Genomic DNA, 23,277 nt, shown 5'->3' with positions numbered 1-23,277 from the left:
GAGCTGTCTAGATACTTCAATAATAACGTTTAGAGAAGGGAATAAAGATAAAACTTGAAATAGTTGAGTTTGTTTCAAAAAAAAAAATAATGTAGAATCTGGCATGTAAGCTAAAATGTTTTGTAATTAATGTCAAAAATTGCCAAGATTGTTAATACTGTTTTGGTAAGAAAAAAACCACTATATTGGCAAGGTTAATTATTTGTGTGAAATAATATTGTACATTAATTAAACAGAAGAATTCACCGTTAATGGAAGAAAACCCACAAGAAGGGGAAGCATCCAAAGGCAATCAAGAGGTTAGGTTAAAAAAAAAAAAAAAAAAGTAAGTTTACTAGTTTCAGAATACATCAACACACCTTGATTATAAAACTATTTCATTTTTAAAACTACAGTGCTTTAATGTACTTCTAATAACAACCCAAACTAAGGAGCCGTGGAGGCTTATGAAAAAGACCTACCCACTATGATGCTGTGTTTCTAGTGTAGGGGTGAATTAATACTTCTGTAAGAAGGAACTGAATCACCTCAACATCAACAAACAGCCTTTTTCTTTTACACAGTAACTCATAATTTGATTATTTCTCTTCACTAGTTCAAAATTAGGCAGAAAAGGAACTACATCAGACCCAGAAACGCAATGATTTGGCAAGCCGCAGTTACTCAGCTCATGGATTTGTGCTAATCTGCAGAAAATTTGCTTGACTCCAGTACTCCATTCCTTCACATCTGTAAAGAAAAGCCCATAGATAAAAAGTCACTTCACTGCAGGATAAAAAGCAAGTTTCCCACCCTGAAGCTCTCACTTCTCAATAAGCTACTAGAATCCACACAGGCTCCAAAAATTCCCCCAACAGCTACATCATCTTGAAAGGTCACTTTCAAGTATGTCCTCGTTACTTCATGGAGCAAGTTCAAGTGAAATACATGAAATTTTTATGATCTTTTCCCCACCTCACCTAATATAGAAACCATTTATAGGAATACAGTTCAGTGGGCAAAGTATGAATTCATATATAAGGCAAAATATCTTTGAGCAGCTAAAACTAATATTTGCACTAGTGGCATGTACCCACCTGTAGAGGAGTTCGATACAACCATTTTTCTTTATCAACTTTAAGCTGCATACAGGCAAAGAGATCACAAACTGCTGGGAGGCCGTAACGGTCTGGGGGAAAGCTGTGTTCCTCCTGTAGGGGCGAATTAAGTAATACTTCCTGCAAGAAGACAAAAGGTGGATTGCTACATGACAACTGGGAGGCGTGAGACCAACAATTCATCTTCAAATAGTGTAGTGTCTATAAAGAATGATGTAAATGTTGGGCATTCTAATAATGAGCAAAGGGGACAACTATTTTCTCTTTTCCATAAGTAGCAATAAAATAGGCCAGATGGGGATTTGGGGCCTAGAAAATGCACAGAAATTTCAGTTTGAATAATCAAATCCTCCATTCTGTTGCTAACATGGCACCAAAATTAATACTTAAGCCATATTTAATAGTTAAGATATTTAAGGATCTGGCCCATTTGCAAGGTTTGGGATTAAGAAAGTAAAAATGTATTAAATATACTTCAAAAGGTGCTATTTTAATGTGTTGTGCTCACCTTGGCCTTCCGAAGTAGCCATTTGTCTTCTCCTGAGGATAACTGGCTAAGATTTCCTGTCTTTTTTCCTGGCAAGACCCAGTCAGCTGTGTTAAAGGGACACCAGGAAGTGGCCAAGTGGCTTGTAAGCTTTGGTATGCCAGCTCTGTCCTCTCTAAGAGGCACTTCCTTGGGACATCCTTCTTTGCATGAGGGGGTAATGAGCCACTCTGACAAGGGACTGTTCCTTATGACTTGGAAGGAATCAGCAATTCTAGAAGAAGCCATTGCCTTTGGTGCCTTAGCTTGTTCTGTTGCCTCTCTTCTGGATGGACAGAGCCACATATTCAGGGAATCTTTATGTTTCTCAGGTTCAGGTTTTGGTTCCACAGGCATACCATTTTTATCCTTTCCTTCTTTCTTCAGAAGCCATTTACACAGAGCTTCCTTCTCACAATTTTCATCACACACACACTCTGCAAAGCTTGTACAGGGCTCATTGGCTTTGCAGACCTCCTCTACTTTATATGGGTCTTGATGATTCTGGACAAGCCAATCCTCAGTAATCATGCTGGGAGTGGACAAGGGTTTCTTGGCCTCCAAGTGGTCATTCAGGCACTTCAGATTGCCCAGGTTCTCAATCTCCACACCTTTGAGCTGGTTACCCTGACAATTGGTACAAGAATCAGGCTTGACAAGCCAATCATTCACACTATAGGACTCCTGGAACACCTGGAACAAGAGCTTAAACTTCTCACTGGTTTCACAGCTGCCATTCTCAGGCTTCTCAAGCTTATGGGATTCCTGGGGAGTCACCAGCCAATCAGAAAGCTCCATCTCATCTTGATCAAGCAGCTCTAGATCTCCAACCTTTTCAATTTCAATGGAGTAAGAACTGGTAGTAGAATGGCTGTTACACTTTTGGTAACTTGGTTTTTCAGAAACTTCTTGTTGCTGACTCTTGTGGAGCCAATTTTCCAAGCCCTTTAGGTTGCCCCAGACTTTACTGAAGAAATTGCAGGCTCTGGCAGAAGTCTACGTAAGAAGTACACAATATTAGTTTGCCAGAATATTATGACTGCTTTGGGATTCAATGATAAGACTTCTACTTATATTTACCACACTGCCCAATGTTTCTAAATTTAAGTATATACATAGCCAAAAGGTATGGGATTTCTCTATTAAGATATTAAAATATATGGTTACAGTAAAACTTAATTTTCTGCAGTTTTAAAATAAACAAGGCAAAATAGGAGGAAGCATTTGTAGTGGTTTATAGAAAAGAGACTAGTACTTCTATATAATGTGACTTTATGAATAAAGAAGACAAAAATGAGCCATGGATATGATGAGACAAGTCATCAAAGAAGGCTAATAAACATGAAAAATACTCAACCTCCTTAGTAATCTAAGAAACTCAAAACAAAAGTTTTTACTGTTACTTCGTGTCAAATTCAGAGAAATAAACTTGTAAACGACTACCACTATTAGAGAAGTTTCAGGGAAGCAGGTCTCTTCAATACTCTGGTGGGAATATAAACTGCTATCAACTTCCTGGAAAGCCAAATTGGCAATCTGTAGCAAAAGTCTTAAAGGGACTGCAGAACTATAATCTAGGAATGCCATTTTTAAGAATTTACTCCTAAAGACTGAATCAAGAATGTACGCAAATAATTAGTTCCTGGACATGCAGAGGAAATGTATTTATATTCAGAAAAACTGAAGTTTAGAGCCAATCAATGAAATATAGTGTGAAGGATTTTATGGAAGAAATTAAATGACAGAGAAATATATTCATGCTCTATTAGTAAAAAAATCTGCTAGCCAAAACAAAAGTTACAGAATGATATTTTTCTTTAAAAGTGTATGTATGCATAAACAAAAATGTTACAGTGGTTGTTTCCGCATGTGGGATTATGGGCTTGTATTTCTTTATACAGTTTTTTCCTAAGCTTTTTATCTACAGTGTAGACGTGTCACTACTGTAATAAAAAGTTATTAAAAGATATATATTTCCCAGACTAGAACTAAAAACCAAACAAAGACATACACTATCAGTTAATAACTAGCCCCATCTATTACTTCATCTATCTCAGAAACAATAAAGGCAGCAACACACCTGACTATTCTCCAAGGTCTGCTTTTGGGTGAGCCAGTCCTGCAGATTGGTACTGGGTATGTAAGGAGCTTGGCGACTGCTGGCAGGTTTGCTTCCAAGGAGCCATTCGCTGAGAGGGACAGCTGTGGTGCTGGATGCTGACTTCTGCTAATCACACAATACTTTGCTGCTTAACAAGGCAATGTCAAATGCAGTAGAAAGTTTGCCAGAAAAGCAGGAGACCCAAGTTCTCTAATCTTGGCTTGGTGCTGACCCTGCACAAGTCAAATGACTTCCCTAAGCCTCCATTTTCACAATTACAAAACAAGGAGTATAGCTGATCTCCAGGGTTCTTCTCAACTCAAAACTTCTAGGATCCTATATTCACATTGCCTTTAGAAGTAAATCACCTCTATGAATGATAAAGAGAAGGATCCCTAAGAGAGAACCAACCCAATCAGAGAGCTATTGATAATTCTTATGAACTAACTGATAACAATTACTTTCTTACTCAACACCTCTAAAACCTCTAAATTTCTGACATTCAGTCTCAAGGGAAGCATTTAATTGCATAAACTAATTTATTACCACTGGTGCCTTTTTACAAATAATTCGTAGCCAAAAAAAAAAAGTGATATAATCAAAACCCAAAAGAAACATAAGCCAAGTAATAACTCAGTTACAAGAAACAAAATGACATTTTACCTGCTCTGGCAATGCGATATAGCTTCTTTTCTCCAGAAAGGGCCCAATATTTGATGAACTAGCATGAGCCATCAGGTGCTCAGGAATTTGCTATAAGAAAAAAGCAAATTAATCATGTTTACTAATGTTATGCTTTCATACCAAAAAAGTGAAACTGTAATCCCTAAATTTCAAAAGTATTAAGCAAAGTGTTACATTTCACTAGAATATTCTTTATACTAAATTCACTGACCTACGAAGTAGTTATAAAATCTGAGAGTTCCCTATCTATTGTACTACATAACTATCTTCATGTAAGAAACCTTCACCAGAATTGGTAGTATTACTACTTTTAACAAGACCCAAATGAGACCATATTTGACTCTAAAGACCATTCAAGCCATAAATTTCATAAGAAAGAAGTCAAAGGTATTTAAAGGGATACAAGATGAATTCTAGAGATGATCAATGAGTCAATACCACATTCCAAGCACTACCAGCCTAATACTCTATAAATTTAATCAGAAAATGAAATTTCTGAAGCTTATCAAATTCTCAAGAAAGCCACTATTCACAGTGAAAATGTGTTATTTTTAAGACCACCTGTGAGGCCACAGACCTGAGAAGCTCAGTATGAACCTTCTGAGATGAACACTACTCACAATGGTCTTAAGAGACCCAAACGTGGTGATTGCCTGGCGCAGGGCAGTTATATCGGCTTCAAAGAGTAGGACCGTCGAATCTTCAGGTTTGAGGGTCAAACTGCCCAGTCTGGAGAAAAAAAATAAAACCTGGCTATTTTAAAGAAACATCTATTTCAAATTCATCCAAAATAGAAACCAAATTGTGAGTTATTTGAAATGACTGTACTTTTCTAAGAAACTCAACCAAAGATAGATGACTTAACCATGTACCATGTATCATACCAAGTATGATATTAAATATATAAAGCAGGATGATCTTATCCAAGGAAGAGAGACGTCAAGTTAAATCCAAATCATGCAATGAGTTACGAAGTGACTCTTTTTTAATACACCAAAGTCAAAGAGCCAAAGTCAAAACAAGCAAAAAGGGTCTTTACCTCTCCAGGCACACAGAGACTTGATTGGCTAGATCTTTGTTCTGGGTGCACTCCAGCTGATGAATAAGACAATTGAACTGACCCAGCAACTATAAAAAAAATGAAACCATCTAGCCACAATGATACTAAAAGCACCAAGAGTATCCAAGTTAACAAATAGCAAATAGCACTCGAGATTAAATTTTTATCTCATCTATATTAATGCTGCATTACAGGAAAATGTCTCTGGAAACCAGAAACCACATTCAAACCAATCATGGCCTTGCAGTCATCTTACCCAGTACAGCTGTTGGGCCTGCTGCTGTAGCGTCTCCTCTTTAAGCTGATAGATCAGATCTACCTGTTCATACAGCCACACCTCACGGCTTCGAAGGCATTCCAGGTGACGACTTATGCAACTGTGAATCTGGGCTTTGACCTAGAAAACATATATATGTTAGCTTCACTAGTGCTGTAAGCTCAAAGAATGGTGTTTCCCACAGAATGGCGAGGTCCCTAAACTTCTGGGGGTCACAAATCCTTTTGATTATCCAATGACATTTATGCAGTGTCTCCCCAGAAAAATGCATACATTCAAAATTTTGCCTATAATTTCAGCGTTGAGTCCTGAATCCCATCCATGAAACCACCAAAGCCCCATGGACCCCGTTTAAGAATCCCAGCCATAATGCATATCTAAGCTCCAAAATCCTCCTTCAATACTCCTTCTTCTAAGAGGATCAGGTTTATTTTGGGTGTCCTAAAGGAGTCAAGAGAAAATACAAGGATATGTCATGCGATACTGATGCCCCTAAGTTTTCCACATAATTTGAAAACCTATAGTTTTACAAATTCACAGTGGAAGAAGACAAGAATATTAATAACTAGCCCTTACCTCTTTTCTCACCCTACAAATGAGCAACACATTTACAGTAGGCCAATTTAGTAAAGAGATGTGTCACTACATGTCAACAGCCAGAAGACCATCAGGGCAGACAGTTTATGTAAAATTACAAACTAAATGTCTCTGGAAGCATAAAGAATGATTCAAGAGGGATAAATATAAAATTTCTAAGGAAGAAAATCATAACATCTATAAATTATCCAGGAGAATCCACATAAGAAACTATATATATTTTGTTTTGTTTTGTTTTGTTTTTGTTTTTTGTGGTATACAGGTCTCTCACTGTTGTGGCCTCTCCCGCTGCGGAGCACAGGCTCCGGACGCGCAGGCCGAGTGGCCATGGCTCACCGGCCCAGCCGCTCTGCGGCATGTGGATCTTCCCGGACCGGGGCACGAACCCGTGTCCCCTGCATCGGCAGGCGGACTCTCAACCACTGCGCCACCAGGGAAGCCCCAAGAAACTATATTTTATAACACCTTTTTCTGGATAGTAAAGTGGTATTTCAAAGTCATGTAACACTTGGTCTACCCACTCACCAGCAGAACGTTATTAGGCCAACAGAAGGAACAGATTTCGTTCTGGCTAGCTCTAACAATTAAGTCGTTTATAGAACCATGCCACCACCAAAACCATGCCAATACCAAATTAACAGATGGTAGGGGACATGCTAAAGTGCCATCCTTTATGCATTAAGAACAACTGACCAGTTCAATGAGCTGAGCTCATTCACTTTGTTACTTTTTAGCGGATGGCAGTGCTTGGCACAGGGACCACACACGGAAGCAATCAAAAATGCACGCTGGGGCTTCCCTGGTGGCACAGTGGTTGAGAGTCCGCCTGCCGATGCAGGGAACACGGGTTTGTGCCCCGGTCCGGGAAGATCCCACATGCCGCGGAGCGGCTGGGCCTGTGAGCCATGGCCGCTGAGTCTGCGCGTCCAGAGCCTGTGCTCCGCAACGGGAGAGGCCAGAAGAGTGAGAGCCCCGCATACCGCAAAAAAAAAAAAAAAAAAAAATGCACGCTGGACTGAATTATCTAAGGTGGTGCAGGAGTTTCCAAACTCTTCTAACATCTGCTTTATTTTCCCTTTGGGATCAAAGGCATCAACATTTCAGGCAGACCATGCAAGGCATGGGGTAAAACTTTTGGGTTTGGAGAAGCCAATCCCTTCGCCATGCTCTAACCAGCCCTGTAATAAGAGTTCAGACAAGGAAAGAGAAAAGCACACGTCACACCTCTCGCAAGTTATCTTTAATTTGCTGTTCAGCCCGGAGAACTCCACCAATAGCAAGCTCCAAGTCCCTCCGTGCATCACAACACCTCAAAAGGGGTTCTTTATTACTGGAGCAGCCACTCTGGTCCTGTGAGGTACTCATTCTGCTCCCTGTTCCTTTAAAAGAAAAAAAGAACAATCCAAATTGCACCATAATTACAACCAAAAACCACCCTGCAATCATCTCCCAAATGATTATTCCAACCAGCTCCCAGTTACTACTTAGATTACTTCCGACATAGGACTTGGTACATAGTATACCCTTAATAAATATTAACTCCTCTTCCCCGCCCACCATTACTGTGTTCCTGCCCAAAAATCCTATGCATCTACTTTAGTTACACTTTACATGGGAACAGATATTTCTGAAAAAATACACTAAATTGCCTGAATTGATAGGGCATATAGCCTCCAAAAAGTTAAAAGAACACTAGATTGTTTCTATTTACATACCTGAAGTCATAAGGGGCATGTGTTCTCGTTTTATAGATTTAGAGCTGAAGACTAAAAGGTCTAGAAGGAACCATAATTACTTTGGAAAGAAGGTGCAAACCAATAACCTAATACACAGAGTTTAGAACACTGTTTAGATCTGACATTAACCTAAATTTATTGGGAGGATTAAATTTTTCCCCCCCTCCTTTTATATTTAGGAAGAACTCAGGGATGCCTTCATAGCTAGGAAACTCTCAGGAATGTAAATCTGACAATAATTTCATGGGATTCTGCTATAAGGGAGGTACTTAGAGAAACTGGTGTGGGAAACCACAGAGAATTTTCTAATAAGCATAGGAGAGAAGAAACAGAAGTGGAAAAATACCACATAACCCAAGATATGATGATATGAGACTGGGACAGAAGACTGTCAGAAAAGCAATGAAGCAAAGCTTGACAAAAACTGCTGGAAGAACAGTCTGATGTGTATCCTGGATAGATCTAGAATCAGAGATGGTTTCTAAATACTTACAAAAAGAAAGCAGTGATCACAGTAGCGCAGCATGGATTCACTAAGCCCTGTGACACCAAAATTATTTCCTTCTTGGGTAGTTTTACTGAACTGGCCAGTCAACGTAATCCTTTAGACACGATATATTTGGACAATAGTAAGACTTGTGACAAGGTTGTATACCATCTCTGTGGACAAAGTGAACATGGGCAAAACAGGCCAACTAAATTGAATCATAAAATTATATTTTACAAAGTACTCAAAGGATAATGAATTGAAACCAGTCTGTTAAGTATTTAGAGGTATGCCCCTGTTTTCCCCAATTACTCAACTGTTTTCCCTAATTGCCTGGATGAAAACACAGAAGGCAGACATTAAAGTTGGAGACAACACGGGGCTGTGACAAAAACAGATTCCAAACAATCTCTACATAGCTGTTAAATCTTATAAAACAAAAATGTAGATTTTTTTTTTTTTTACTTGAACGGGGGAGGACAAAGTGGAAGAGAATAAATGTAAAAGGATGGAGGTTTTTAATTGAAAGCAAGCTCTATATGAGTTAGCAGTGTGCTGGATCTCAGAGGAAAATTACTTACATGCTATTTGACTACATTTACCAGAAGTATAGCATTTGCCACTAATCAGTTCCATGTTTATTAGACTAATTTTGAAATTTCTTTCTGAATAGCAAACTTCAGAAAGAGGCATTTAGAAGAAAAAAGAAAGGGGCCTCAAAACCATGAAAACTTTCTCCAGGAAGGGAGGCTGTTTAGATAAGAGGAGTCTCTGGGAGGACAAATTTACTATTCTGGAATACTTGGAGACCTGTCAAATAGAATTAGACCTGTTCAGAATGACCCAAAGGAGTAGAGGAGGATTAACAGAAGATATCTGAGGCAACATATAAAAGAACTTCCTAACAGTCCTGAAGGAAACGACCTTCTCAGAGAAGCAAGCCAGCTTTCGGCTGAACAGCAGTCTACACAGTGCAAATGGCTGACTGCTCATCCGAGACACAGGGAACTCTGGCCTACACTGCATCTTTAAGCCAAGGTTTAGGGCCAGGTGGCTAGCTAGAAGCTGAAACGGGCTGAACACTGTGATTCCCCACCCCCAGAAATAAGACAGCGGGAGGAAAAAGCCCAGTAGGCTTTCTTTTGACCATCTCAGCAGAAAATTCCCATTCAGGAACTAGAGTTCCTGAAAGATTCAGGAAATTTTCTAACTTCCCCCTGCTGTTTTGTTGCCACAGTCTGTTTCCCCATAATAATCTCTAAAATGGAAGGGCTTCATTAACTGGATTCGACAGGAATCCCCTTGGAGATTTTTTTTCCAACCTTTGAAACACCAGCTGCAGCTACTTTGCTACCTTCTTTCTCACACTGTAAGCTGCCCTGTTTTAAGCACACCATTAGTGTGCACTTAGTGCACACTGTAGGAACTTTGAACAATACCTGCATAACGAGTGAAATGCTGGCTCATATTCAGAAAGTGGAATGTCACCTCATTACCACAAGTTGCTTCACTTTTCACTTAAGTTACTTATATGCAAAGCATGTTTAGGTCTTTCAAATGTATAACCAACTTTCACCTGTGCCAAATTTCCCATTCTTAGGACCTCACCATGTGTGTGCAATGCCACAATGCCTGGCACAGTGTAAAATTTAAACAGTAACATTAAGTCAAAATGTTGCTTCACAATGTCCAGTACCCCAGAACTCTAGATCACGTGGGAGACAAATTCAAATGCACACAGTGCTGACTTAGAGAAGTCTTCTCAAGTCCATCACAAATACTATACAACTGCCTAACAAGAACAGAATATGGCAAAAGTACACAAATTGGATTTTCCCCTTATCAGCTATGGATAGAAAATAGGATGAGATTTAAAAGTTACAAAACTGATTTTCCCCACATATTTATCCCTTGTTTTCAAATTAAAATGAGTGTTATCCTTCAAAACAGTAACCTTGTTAGACTAGGGGTCTTTAAAGCCATTAAGAAAACCTGTTTCATTCCTTTACGGCCAGCCCCAGGGATGTCTGTCCCTTCGCTGCCCTTGGCTCTGACCCTCCTCCTCCCTGTGGAGCAGTCAAGGGGCAGTCAGCTTCCATAGTTGAAATCCCAAGAAAGAAGCTGTGCAAAGGTTTGCCTTCTTGTACTGCAGTGAGGAGAGAGCCCTCAGAGCTGAAATCAAGAACTCCACCACATGGGTGAATTCAAACCACAATAAGGTGAAGCCTGAGCTAGCTTTATGAAATGTCACATCCAAAGAGACCTTTATGAGTTATCTAGCTCATATGGTCAATTTCAAAAATTCACCATTCCTTTCAGGTTAGAGAGTCAATGTAGCAAGCATGATGTTTAAGAGATTACTCTGAGGCCTGACAAACCAGAATTCCAGCTCCATCTGCAACCTTCAGACCCATGAGCGAGTTACTTAACTTCTCTGGACCTCAGTTTCCTCTAGAAAAATGTGGACAATGACAGTAGCTACAAAGTGCTGCAATGAAGTTAAAGTGAGACAGTATCTGCCTTTAGGCACTTAACCCAGGCCCTGCACACTGCACTTTTTAATGCTTTGGTTGTTTTTGGTTAGCTGAATTATGGGGACCTTAAGAATCTCCACCTATGGACTATATAGAAAGCAGCACTGAAGCTAGAAAAGGCTTTGAAGTGAGGAGGCCCTGACTTAGAATCATTTAGCCATTAATCAATGCTATGACCTTGGACCATTTGCCCTTTTTGAACCTAATGTCTTAATTAAATAAGTGAGGATAACAATACTTACCTCATAGACTTAGGGGTGAGGATGTGGTACCTATTTAATAAATATAGCTCCCCATATACTCTCTCACTGTAAAACCCAGCAAAAGGCAAGTTGTTTTTATGGCAAAAGCTCAGTAGTCTAAACTCTCTAATATACACCAAGTGTACACACACTTTTGCCTGTTTTCTTACCTGTAAAAAGATTAGACCAAATCAGCTCTAATTCTAAAATTCAGATCAATGAAAGACTACTAAAAATGTCTTTTTCTCTTCACCTTTATAATACAAACTACTGCCCTACCACCTTCAACAGAGGATTGCCTTAAATGTGTATTTTTTTTTTTGAGACAAGTTAAAAGTTTAAGTGCTTTCTAAAACTTCCCTGCCTCTAGGGTTCCTGTTCTAGGTTTTGGAGGAGGAGAGAGATAGAGGGGGAAACACACACATCCCTCAAACAAATGAATAAGGCTCCAGGAAAACCTGGAGCTTTCCTCAAAGAAGAGTTCCACAAACTATATATGCCATACTTGCATAATGCTTTGCACAAATCTAGTTATGAAATCCAAAGATTATGGAACCAGAACTGAGCAACTAAACCACAAATGAAGCTAAGTCCCTATCATATGGTTTAACCATAAAATTTCCAAAGAAACATAACCCTCTTGTGACCGACACAAACCACAATTTAAAGTTGGAAAACCTTAGCCATCTCTTTAGTAGACTACTCTCATTAAACAGATGAAGCCACAAAGCCCCAGAGAGTTTAAATGACCCATCCACAGCCATTACACGCAGATTTGGTTTAGAACTAGCATTCCTAGGGTCTAGTCCTGGATTCTCTCCTTCTTACCAGCTTGTTCTTCCTTTAGTGTATTATCACCCATAAATTCTTTTTATTTGCCAACACTAAAGATTAAAATTAACATTCCAATGGGTTACTAATGGAACACCTTCCATTAAGAATCTCAGTCCAGGGCTTCCCTGGTGGCGCAGTGGTTGAGAATCCACCTGCTGATGCAGGGGACACAGGTTCGTGCCCCGGTCCGGGAAGATCCCACATGCCGCGGAGCGGCTGGGCCCGTGAGCCAGGGCCGCTGATCCTGCGCGTCCGGAGCCTGTGCTCCGCAACGGGAGAGGCCGCAACAGTGAGAGGCCCGTGTACCGCCAAAAAAAAAAAAAAAAAGAAAAAAAAGAATCTCAGCCAATTCTCATAGTCCTCAATAAATTATAACAATTTTTCAGAACCGTCTTCCTTAGATAATGCTAACAAAAATAAACAGCACATCATGATAGACTCAGAATAATCAAAACACTTCCAACATGAAGGACAGGAGCAACAGCCCTGGGTTCTGATCTCACATCTTATCACAAGCATTCCGCATTCCATTCCTCTGTCTGAATGCTTATATCATTTCTAACTGCACCTTCCAGGTCTCACTGCTTGTCCCCCCTTCCCAAATGGCCCTCCTCTCCAAAAAAGGTGTCCACTTTTCACTTATTTTCCTAGCATCTAAATCACTGCGAAAAGACCAAGCCCTTAAAAAACAGACCCATAAGACACTTACTATGTTCTATGAATTACTAAATTCGAAACACTAACTGCCCATTTGGTTATCTTTGATAAGACAATATATATCAGAACATCTGTACAAATTTTCAGGAAAAAAATTATAGTAATAGTCCGCATGCAATTTTACCTTGAGACATTTCTTAACATGTTCTTTCTTCTTACTGTCAGTTTTAAAAAACAAAAGGTTTTTTTATGTCACAATTCATTAACTCAAAGGTTATCTATACGTATCTTATCCTAACCCTTTAATTCTTTAATAATTTCTGAAATTCAAGATCTGATTCTTCGTAATTTTTTAAAAAACCATGTAAATAAAGATTAATTCCTGAAGAAACAAACAAAATAAGGTAATAAATTCACGATAGCACATTTTAAGATCGTTTAACACTTCAGACCTTACTGCGCTCAGATCTACCTTTATACATGTAACTATGAGCAATCAATTCCAGCACTTCAACTTTCCGAAGCAGTAACTGAAAACTGACCACAATATTGGTCATTACCATCTAATGCCAATTTAAGCGTTTCTAGTTCAAAAGCAACATTGACTCATGCGACTTTCCAGGTTTCCCAACACTTTCTAGGAGCACTGTCGCCCTAAGAAGCCTGGGTCCCGTCCTCCCTGGAAGCCGCAGCCGCGCGTTCACTCTCCGCTTAAGAGCGGGCACGAGTACTGCTCAGTACGCATGCGCACAGCCCCGGCCGCAGGGCCCGTTCCCAGCCCGGCAAGGGGAGCCCACCCCGAGGGCTCCCGCTGCGGCCCTGCACTGCCAGACGTACCTACTTGCAGGCCAGGTCCCCGCCGTGTGAGCTGCCCAGCAAGCAGAACGCTGCTTTATCCGCGACCAGGGTGACAAAGTTTCCTTGAACCCTCAGGTCGCGCCCCGCCCGCGCGCCGGGCAGCTCCCCACGGGCGGGCGGGAGCGCGCACGTCGGCGCCGGGGTGGGGCCGGAGGCTCCGCCCACTCGGGCGGCTCGCGAGACCCTATAGCTGCCCGAGGACCCCCCGCAGCCTCCCGCAAGGCTCCGGCGTGGCTCCAAGCCGCTTGGGCTCCCGGCTGGACGCCACCATCCCCGCCCGACCGCTCAGGGCGAAAGCCAGCTCGCAGAGCCCCGAGGGATGCCAGGGGCTCCTCTCCAGCCTCTCCTCGGCCCACCTGCTCCAGCGCTTAGCCTGTGTCCACCCCGATCCGCGCCCCAAATCGTCAAGACGTCTTTGATTTAAGGATTTTGCTGCTAATCACTACAAAGAAATAACGAACGTGGGCCAGTCAGAAGGCTTCCGGAGTTATTACTGGAATGTTCCTGGCCAGTAGCTCCTGACTCCCTGAGATTACCACTGTCAGCCTAACAGGTTCAAGGCCCGGCTTTTGTTTCAGGCTCTGACATCTCACTTCTGTGACATACCTCTACCTATACCCCAGCGTCCCTCTGTCTCTCTCAAACACAGTCCACACGGCCTCAATCCAGTGCTGCATTTAACACTCATGGATGCTTCTCATTCAACAAGCTGAGCACCAACCAGATGCCAAGCTCTATTCTAGGTGCTGGGAATACAATAGTGAAATGAAAGCTCCACCAGGACAGTAGTACAGAGTAGTTAAGAGGATGAACTCTGGAGCTAGACCGTTGCCACACAAAACCTGGCTCTGCCACTTAGATGCGGTGTAACCTTAGGCAAGTCACTTAACCAGTCTGTGCCTCAGTTTCCCCATCTGTAAAATGAGGACAATAATAATGGGCCCAACTCAATGAGAATTATATGAATATACAAAAAAATGTTTAAGACAGTATCTTACACATAGTAAGTACTTCCTGTCTGATGATTATCACGCTCATGGTACTCTACTTTGATGCCCTTCTCTCTGAAAATAATCCTCAAAGTCTGCATATCCCATCAGGCCAGAGATAGAATTCTATACAGCCTTGTCATTCCCTTCAATTTTTTTAATGTAAAATACTTACTCTCATCTATGCATATGAAGCTATCTTCATAAACAGAGTAAAGCAAAACCACTTGACAAAAAGCAAAGGCCAGTGGACACTGAAGACTATCACCCTCAATTAAGCATCCCTCAGATTTCAGATGAACAGAGTTTATGGAAGTGCCTGCTTTATCTGTGTTGCACAGTTTCTGGGATCCCACTTCAGACATTCACTACCAAAAATAATGAGAAAGCAACTTATCTCTGAATTCAAAATTTCTTCATTGGAGAACATATTTTGTGAAGATACAAAAAAGATACATACCTCTGAAAGATGTTAAGTTAAAATTTGATAGCCCTTTGTATTTATACTTTAAGTCAATGGCTAGAAAAAAGGAATTCTCAGTCTGTAAAAATGACTGTCAAGAACTTTCACCTCTCTTTTATATGCCACTACAAAATAGTTACAATGTAAATAAATACAGTAGGAACTTTGTGGACCATCACCTACATAACCAGTGGTTTCTATGCCCTCTCTAAAGGATCCTGGCCAATGCCTCAGCACACTAAATGCTGCAGCTCTTCTTCACTTGAACTTACACAGTTACTGAGAGTCAGTGTTATTCTGTTTATGACAGCTTTAGTTACTATAATGATGTGATTTACTAAAGAGTATATAAATATAAAAACACTGGGGAGAGAAAAAAACCATAAACATCTACAAGAATTCTGCATTCAGACTTTGCAGGCACCTCTTTACTCCCTTAAGCTTTGTTATTTGCCCTGGCATATTTATGAAATGTTTAAGTTCTAAAGGGAAAAAAGTCATAAGGCATTTTACCTCTCTTATGTTTCAAGATTTCTATGGTGTCTCACAACAAGAGAATCATCTATTTCCCGGTAGATTAGTAGATCATCTCATCTAAAGAGAGCATAAACTATAACTCTCAAATGGTTCCCCCCTGCCTACAGGATAAAGTCCAAATTTCTTTAATAAATAAAGTTCTCTGTCTTCTGGCTTCAGCCTGACTCTCCTGCTGTCTCCCCAGAGCAGCGCCCACACCATGATCTTCCAGACGGCAGTTCCATGCATGGACCAGGCTGGTTTGCCTTGTACAGCTTGGCTCTCCCAGCTCTCTCTGCCAGCAAAGCCAGTTCCTCCCCTTCTCCCCAACTGTCTGCTTTTCTGACTATGCTTAAGTCACCAACACTATTAAGCCTTTCCTGACCAAGCATCCCATTCCTCAATAGTTTTGACCTAGTGAGTTAACTGCTGCCTCCTCTGGGCTCACTGTAATATGTATAAGTTTCCAGCATGACACCTATAACACATGTTATCCTTACTGTTACATGTCTGCCTCCTTAGCCTGAGAGGTCCCCAAGAGAAGGGACCACATATTATTTGGCTTTGTACACCCTAGTGCTGAACAGACTGCCTGCTATCGGTATCATGGCATTACCAACCCCCCTTTACATTCTATGTGCTCTATTGAATTGAAATAAAGAGAATGGTGTCCCTGGAGTTGTGCAGTGCAGTAGCCCTCAACTCAACAGAGGCTTAATACATGTTTGATAAATGGATGAATGAATAATGTTAAATGAATGCTCAATTTCAGACCAGCCACAATAACTATGGTAGAATTCTGCTTCAAACATAAGTAATCAACTTGATGTCCCACTAAGGCCTGCATTAATTCAGGAGGGTTTTTCAGAAGTGGAAATGTTTCTACCATAACTATTACTTTTTGTTCTCTTTCAAACAAGACAAAACTAGCAAGGATATTGCTACTGAAACTATGATTCCAGGATAGGCACTGATATAATGTGTCTTTCCTGATGCCAAGCCCATCAAAGCCCAGCTATACAGATTCACAAGCACCAGCTGATTTGTGAGTTAAAGGGGAAACATTAACTGTATTTACAGCCAACTCTAGATTTTTTTCTCTGATTTTGCAGTACCACAGAAATTCCAGCTGACATCACTGAAGTTTGGTAAGCTTTCAGAAGTAGGGCTGTGCCCTATCTTCACTTGAAACTTCCCACCATAATATAGCCAAGGTTAGGAAACCATGTTATTTATCTACCATCACAGTAATAATATCATTTTATCCCTGATTTTATATGGTAAACACCTTGCAGTTTTCCCCACAGAAATAAGCAAGTTATAAAATATTTTCCCTCCTCTAAAGCCTGGGGGACTAGAAAATATGCCAAAATAAAACTCAAAATATACCTGAGATCATGTTCTTATGAAATCTGTAGTTGTCCAAGTATTAAAAGACCTAACTTCTTGTCTATGAGCAACTGACAAGCAAAAACCTTTTAACCTATGTTGCCAGTTACTCACTCCTTCACTGAACCAAATTGTTACATTTGTAAAGGACTCAAGGCAATGCTAGATAAGAGGAATACTTAACACCCAAACATACTCCTTACCTCAAAAAGAACATCTTGATTCCACTGCATAATTGAGCCAAGCAAAATCAGGGATGACGAGCTGGGATAAGAATGGCTAAGAGAGTTGGAATGAGCATTCATGTCAGTAGTAAAGAAAAAAAAGCACCCTCAAGATAACTTTTTGTTCACTTGCCAGTGAATCTATTTAATTCAGAGTAAGGATGACTTGCTAGGATTTGAGGTATGGCAGGCTAGGTGGGAAGTTTACAAATTATGACTGTAATGTTATGATTTAACAAGCAAAGAAGACAAGCTGAGAAAGACTATATGGCAGCTCCTCTAACTGACAAGCATAGATAGAAACACTATTAAAACAATTCACCAGAGCAAAAATGGTCAACTTGGTCTCCTTATCAGCCTAGGCCACCTGCATTGTTTACATCTTGTATGTCACAACAATGTATTTAGACATACCTGTATAGGAAACAGAGCCAAAGTGAAAACCCGGAGCAAAATTTTAAGACAGCCAAAAAGCAGCAGGAAGAATAATAAAACTGCCATGGAAATCTATAGTTCTTTCATGAAACTGAACTTAATCCAGTATATACATATTGGTTGGTCCCTTATCATAATCACTTTGGACTTGCAACCTAACTAGTAAGTATACAGAGACACTGAATTTACTGATTTCTGTAACACTCAGAAGGTGCTCTCTGATCCAGCAGCACATTGCACTGTGTATCCTGCATAGTGAATGGTCTTCATTCTCTGAGGCTGGAACTGCTCCTCCAGCATGCCTCAGGGCCCTTGCATTTATCCTCCAGATATCGTGCCCACTCCTCTTCCTTAGTGTCATCTTCCTCACTACCCTATGTAAAATAAGTCTCCCTTCCACACACTCCCCCTTAATATATTTTATTTTTAAATTATCTCCATAGTACTTATCAGTATCTGACACGTAGAAACCATTTATTTTCTGATCCCACTTCAGAAAACACACTAGAAGATATACGTTCCACACAGGCAGGGACTTTGTCTTTTTGTTCACTGTTATACAGTAGATGTTCAATAAATATTCATTGGAAGAATGGATCCAGGGACTTCCCTGGTGGCGCAGTGGTTAAGAATCCGCCTGCCGATGCAGGGGACATGGGTTCGAGCCCTGGTCCGGGAAGATCCCACATGCCGCAGAGCAACTAAGCCCGTGCACCACAACTACTGAGCCTGCGCTCTAGAGCCCGTGAGCCACAACTACTGAGCCCTGTGCCACAACAACTGAAGCCCACGCACCTAGAGCCTGTGCTCCACGACAACAGAAGCCACTGCAATGAGAAGCATGGGCACAGCAACAAAAGAGTAGCCCCAGCTCGCCGCAACTAGAGAAGGCCTACGTACAGCAACAAAAGACCCAACGTAGCCAAAAATAAATAAATATATATAAAAAAAAAGAATGGCTTCGGTAAGTATTTAATATATCTATGTGCCAAGACTTTTACTTTTACACATTATCTCATTTAGTCCTCACAAAACTTTAAGGTACATATGCACTATCAACACAATTTATTTATTTATTTTAACATCTTTATTGGAGTATAATTGCTTTACAATGTTAATTTCTGCTGTATAACAAAGTGAATCAGCTATCTGTATACATATATCCCCATATCCCCTCCCTCTTGCGCCTCCCTCCCACCCTCCCTATCCCACCCCTCTAGGTGGTCACAAAGCACCGAGCTGATCTCCCTGTGCTATGCAGCTGCTTCCCACTAGCTATCTATTTTTACATTTGGTAGTGTATATATGTCAATGCTACTCTCTCACTTCACCCCAACTTACCCTTCCCCCTCTCCGTGTCCTCAAGTCCATACCCTACGTCTGCATCTCTATTCCCGTCTTCTTGCCCCTAGGTTCATCAGAACTTTTTTTTTTTTAGATTCCATATATGTGTTAGCATACTGTATTTTTCTCTTTCTGACTTACTCACTCTGTATGACAGACTCTAGGTCCATCCAACTCATTACAAATAACTCGATATCGTTTCTTTTTATGGTTGAGTAATATTCCATTGTATATAGGTGCCACATCTTCTTTATCCATTCATCTGTCAATGGACACTTAGGTTGCTCCCATGTCCTGGCTATTGTAAACAGTGCTGCAATGAACACTGTGGTACATGTCTCTTTTTGAACTACGGTTTTCTCACGATATATGTCCAGTAGTGGGATTGCTGGGTCATATGGTAGTTCTATTTTTAGTTTTTTAAGGAACTATGTTCTCCATAGTGGCTGTATCAATTTACATTCCCACCAATAGTGAAAGAGGGTTCTCTTTCCTCCACACCCTCTCCAGCATTTATTGTTTGTATATTTCTTGATGATGGCCATTCTGACTGATGGGAGGTAATACCTCATTGTGGTTTTGACTTGCATTTCTCTAACGATTAGTGATGTATCAACACAATTTTAAAAAGAGAGAAACTAAGGCTTGACAAGGTTAGATATATTACCTACAGTCACAGGATTCCAAGTAAAAGAACCAAGATTTAATGCCAGATGAGTCTAAGGTCTCCAACCACACAATGCATGTTGAAGGGATCATTTAGGTGTCAAGATTTTATTATCTCTTTTTATTCATTCAACAAATATTTATTGAGTGTCTAAGCTGACACATACTGTGATAGTCCCCAAGGACACAATGGTAAACTTGCCATCTAGAGGAAAATTTGTGCCATTGAGTCACCGAAAACTAAGAAAATAAGAAAACTTTGAAATAGACTGCGATTTAGAAGTCCACCAGCAGCAACCACTGCTCTGAATGCCTTCCAGCGTGCCAACACTTACTCTGGGAGGGAAGCTAGCTAGTGGGGGAGGGATATGTATCAGAATCGCCTGTGCAGTTTTATGAAGCCCCTACACAGGCTACTGAGATTCTGGCACAGCTAAACCGACTGAATCTTAATAAAATGTGGGTGGAGTGGGGAAACCTATGTAATTCTAAAATAAGATACCTCCTCCCTCTTTGAGAATCACATCTTACTTTCCCTGCATAGCTCACCAGGCTTCTCCACTTTTGAAATACCTCTTTTCCCAAAAGTAATAATATAATTGTAGAAGTTTATTTAAACACAAAATACAGTTATCATAAAACCTTAGACCACTAGGTTTTCCCTGGGGACCCAAGGACAATAGAAAAGGAGGAAAGAATATTAAAATGTAAGAAATGTTACCATGCTAGACTTTACATATACCATCTCACTTACTTAACAAATCTGCAAGCTAGCAAACTGTCAAAATGCAAACCAAGTGACTTGCCTCAAAGGTACATGCACCACACCCCCCATCTCCATTGCAGCATTTGGGTGCGTCTTCCTCAAAGGCTCTGAGGTTATTTAAAGTTCAGAAATGTCACATTAGTACCTTGTGCAGAAATGAGCCAGCTATGATTACCTGCCCCGTTCTCACCCAGGAAGTAACTCAATAGTCCCTACAACCATATTTCCATATTACCAAGTAGGTGGTTCAAACAGTTATGCTATGGTGAACCTTACCCTGATTAGAAAACAACACAAAATGGTACGGTGAAAAAAGCTCTGCCTTTGGGGTCAAACAGACACTAGCACTCCGCCTTCTGCCATTCTTGATCGCATCACCCCTGTTACATCATGTGACACTTAAGACTATATGATCATTGTTGCTCCTGCCACAAGAATTTAGTTCCATGAAAATAAGGGCTGTGCCCATTTTCTTTCATCGCTGTATCCTCAACACCCTTAACATATAGGCACTGAATTAAATAATTGTTGGTGGAATGAGTCAATGAACCAGCAAGCCTCGCTTTTCTCATCTGTAAAAAGGAGATAATGGAACTACCTCTCGGGACTGTTAGGAGAACTACAAGCACTTTACGGTAAGTGACGCTGTGTTGGCAGGTAGAGGGCCGAAAAAAACGTTATCTTCTTCGCGTTTCCACCCAACAGGCTAGGAATGTATATACTCTGGGTCCGGTCAGGAAAACAGGCCCCTCCTTGCTCCAAGTGACCCCGGCGAGAGGGAGCAAAAACTTGGAGCTGTCACAGCCGGGGCCGGGGGGCGGGCGGGCAGACAGCCGTTGGTGGTCCCCAAGCCAGAGTGTCTAAGGACGAAGGGAGAACAGGCCGGGCGGGGAGAAAGAGGTGGCCCTCAGGCCGAGAGTCGAGGGCCAGAGAGAGGAAGGCAGGCCCAGGCCGGCGGGCAGGCAGGAGGAGGCCGTCCTCGAGGCAAGCGGGTCGAGGGAGAGGCCGGCCTCGAAAGGCAGCCCAGACAGGCCCGGGCCGGTCCGGTACGCGGCCATGGCGCCCCAGACCGACCCGCGGCGTTGAGATAGGGAGGAGGCACGCCCGCCCCGCTAGCCCCTCCGGTACTTACCACCTCCGAGTGCAGCTCCGGGCGTTCTGAGGAGACCTTAGCGGACAGAGGCACTGCCCGACACAAGCCAAGGGCCTAAAGGCAGACTTCTCGCGATAACACAACCTTCCTCCCACGCCTCTTACCAAATGTTTGACAGTCTCGCGAGATCTCAAGTCGAGTCGGCCCAGGTCCTTGACTACCCTCCAGAGGGCGAGAGCGCCGGCGCACAAGTTTTCCTGGGCCATAGATCAGGGACCTTTCGCCGTTTAGGAATAAATAAGATTAAATGAAAGAAACATTTGTCGAAGGCAGGCTCTGTAACGAGGACTACCCTAAGTGATTCTCTCACACCAGACGTCCTAACAAGGCAGATATTATTTAGGCTTAACGTACAGATGCAAAAATAAAAGTCAGAACACACAAAAGGACAAAGTATGATTCCATATATATGAGGTACCTACAACAGCCATATTTATAGAGACAGAAAATAGAATGGTGGTTGCCGCAGACTTGGGGAAGGGAAGTTATTGTTTAATGAGTACAGAGTTTCTGTTTGGGATGATGGGAAGTTCTGGATATGGGTGGTGGTGATGGTCGCACAGCAATGGGAGTATACTAAATGCTGCTCAATTGTACACAAAAATGGTTAAAATGATAAATTTTATGTTATGTATATCTTGCCACAATTTTTTAAAATTCAGTAAATAAATAAATGTCAAAGCCCAGGTTCCAAATTACACCATCTGACTTAAAAGCATTTTCTTGTTTGCACCGTATCACACACCACACAGTTTTCTGCACTCCACATTCCACCACTCTGTACCTCCCCTCACGTTTTGGCATTAATTATCCATATTGGAATTTTATTTAGTTGTTTGTTTGTTTATTACCAGATGTTAAAATAAGAATCTTTCTGTCTTAGTTCTGACAGAAGTCCCCAATACTAGCTGCTAACTGCTCCCCAGATTTCCCATGAGTAGGATTTGCAAAGGAAATGATTGTAATTGGGTTTTATGCATCTCACCCAAGAATAACAAGGGGTAAGGCTATCTCAGCAGACAGCAACAGGAAACATAGGTTCAGATGCAGAAGCTAAAAGGGCTCTCATGGCCTGTGATTAGGAGCGGAGCTGTGGAGAAAGAGGAGCTGCAGGGAATATCAGAAAGGCCCACAAAAGCCTCATGAGGAAGTAAATCATCTTAAACACTGCCACAGGCAGACGGAGCCAAGATGGCATCACACTGTCCCTCATTCCCTCTTCAATTCAGAAGCAGATTCTGGATTGAGACTTCCTTTGTAACTAAAAGTGACCAAGGCACTTTTTTATTATCTTAGGGTGACCGAAATCTAGGACCTGCCTAGATTGCTCAACTAGTCCACATAGTATGTTTGCACAGGTGGGGTTAGGGGGCAGAGGGCAAATAAAGCTCTTTACTGATTGCCCATGGATTGTTCAACAGAAGGCTCTTTGCTTGTTTGTGATCTGTCATGTACACACACACCCAACTCTAAGCCCCAAGAGAGCAGGGACCTGCTCTCTCTGGTTCACTACTGTATCCCCAGGCCTAGAGCACTGCCAGGCACTCAGTAAGGACCTGTTGACTGAACAAATGTTCTGTAACACAGAAACAGCAAGAGATGATCAGCATTGTCACTGTTTTAAGTCCCTAAGTTTTGAGTA

The 23,277-nt window shown here is 41.4% G+C and overlaps 1 protein-coding gene across 3 annotated transcripts; it reads right to left on the bottom strand.

Moving 5' to 3' along the window:
* Window positions 1-305: 305 nt before the first annotated feature.
* On the bottom strand, window positions 306-21,748 carry NCOA4 (nuclear receptor coactivator 4). 3 transcript variants are annotated; one of them, XM_030844067.2, is made up of 10 exons: window positions 21,615-21,748; window positions 7,567-7,721; window positions 5,725-5,865; window positions 5,448-5,536; window positions 5,029-5,137; window positions 4,388-4,477; window positions 3,704-3,850; window positions 1,606-2,619; window positions 1,077-1,217; window positions 306-729 (listed from the first exon to the last, which is right to left on the bottom strand). In XM_030844067.2, the coding sequence occupies exons 2-10, from the start codon at window positions 7,705-7,707 to the stop codon at window positions 724-726; spliced, it is 1,878 nt and encodes a 625-aa protein (XP_030699927.1). In that variant the 5' UTR covers window positions 7,708-7,721; window positions 21,615-21,748; the 3' UTR covers window positions 306-723. The 3 variants fall into 3 exon arrangements, with proteins under 3 accessions (XP_030699927.1, XP_030699931.1, XP_030699929.1); XM_030844071.2 differs by having other exon boundaries at window positions 3,704-3,847; XM_030844069.2 differs by lacking the exon at window positions 21,615-21,748 and adding an exon at window positions 13,670-13,808.
* Window positions 21,749-23,277: the final 1,529 nt, after the last annotated feature.

This window comes from Globicephala melas, chromosome 16 (assembly GCF_963455315.2).
Source record: "Globicephala melas chromosome 16, mGloMel1.2, whole genome shotgun sequence".
Lineage (NCBI taxonomy): Eukaryota > Metazoa > Chordata > Mammalia > Artiodactyla > Delphinidae > Globicephala > Globicephala melas.
Note: the sequence above shows the minus strand (reverse complement) of the source record. Positions and strands in the feature narration are given on the sequence as shown.

Excerpts from the sequence above, each read along its gene's own strand:
- NCOA4 (XM_030844067.2), bottom strand. The coding sequence starts at position 7,707 with ATGAGTACCTCACAGGACCAGAGTGGCTGCTCCAGTAATAAAGAACCC. Across the intron at positions 5,138-5,447 it reads GTCTCTGTGTGCCTGGAGAG|ACTGGGCAGTTTGACCCTCA; the intron begins GTAAAGACCCTT and ends TTTTTTCTCCAG. Across the intron at positions 1,218-1,605 it reads GGCTACTTCGGAAGGCCAAG|GAAGTATTACTTAATTCGCC; the intron begins GTGAGCACAACA and ends GTCTTCTTGCAG.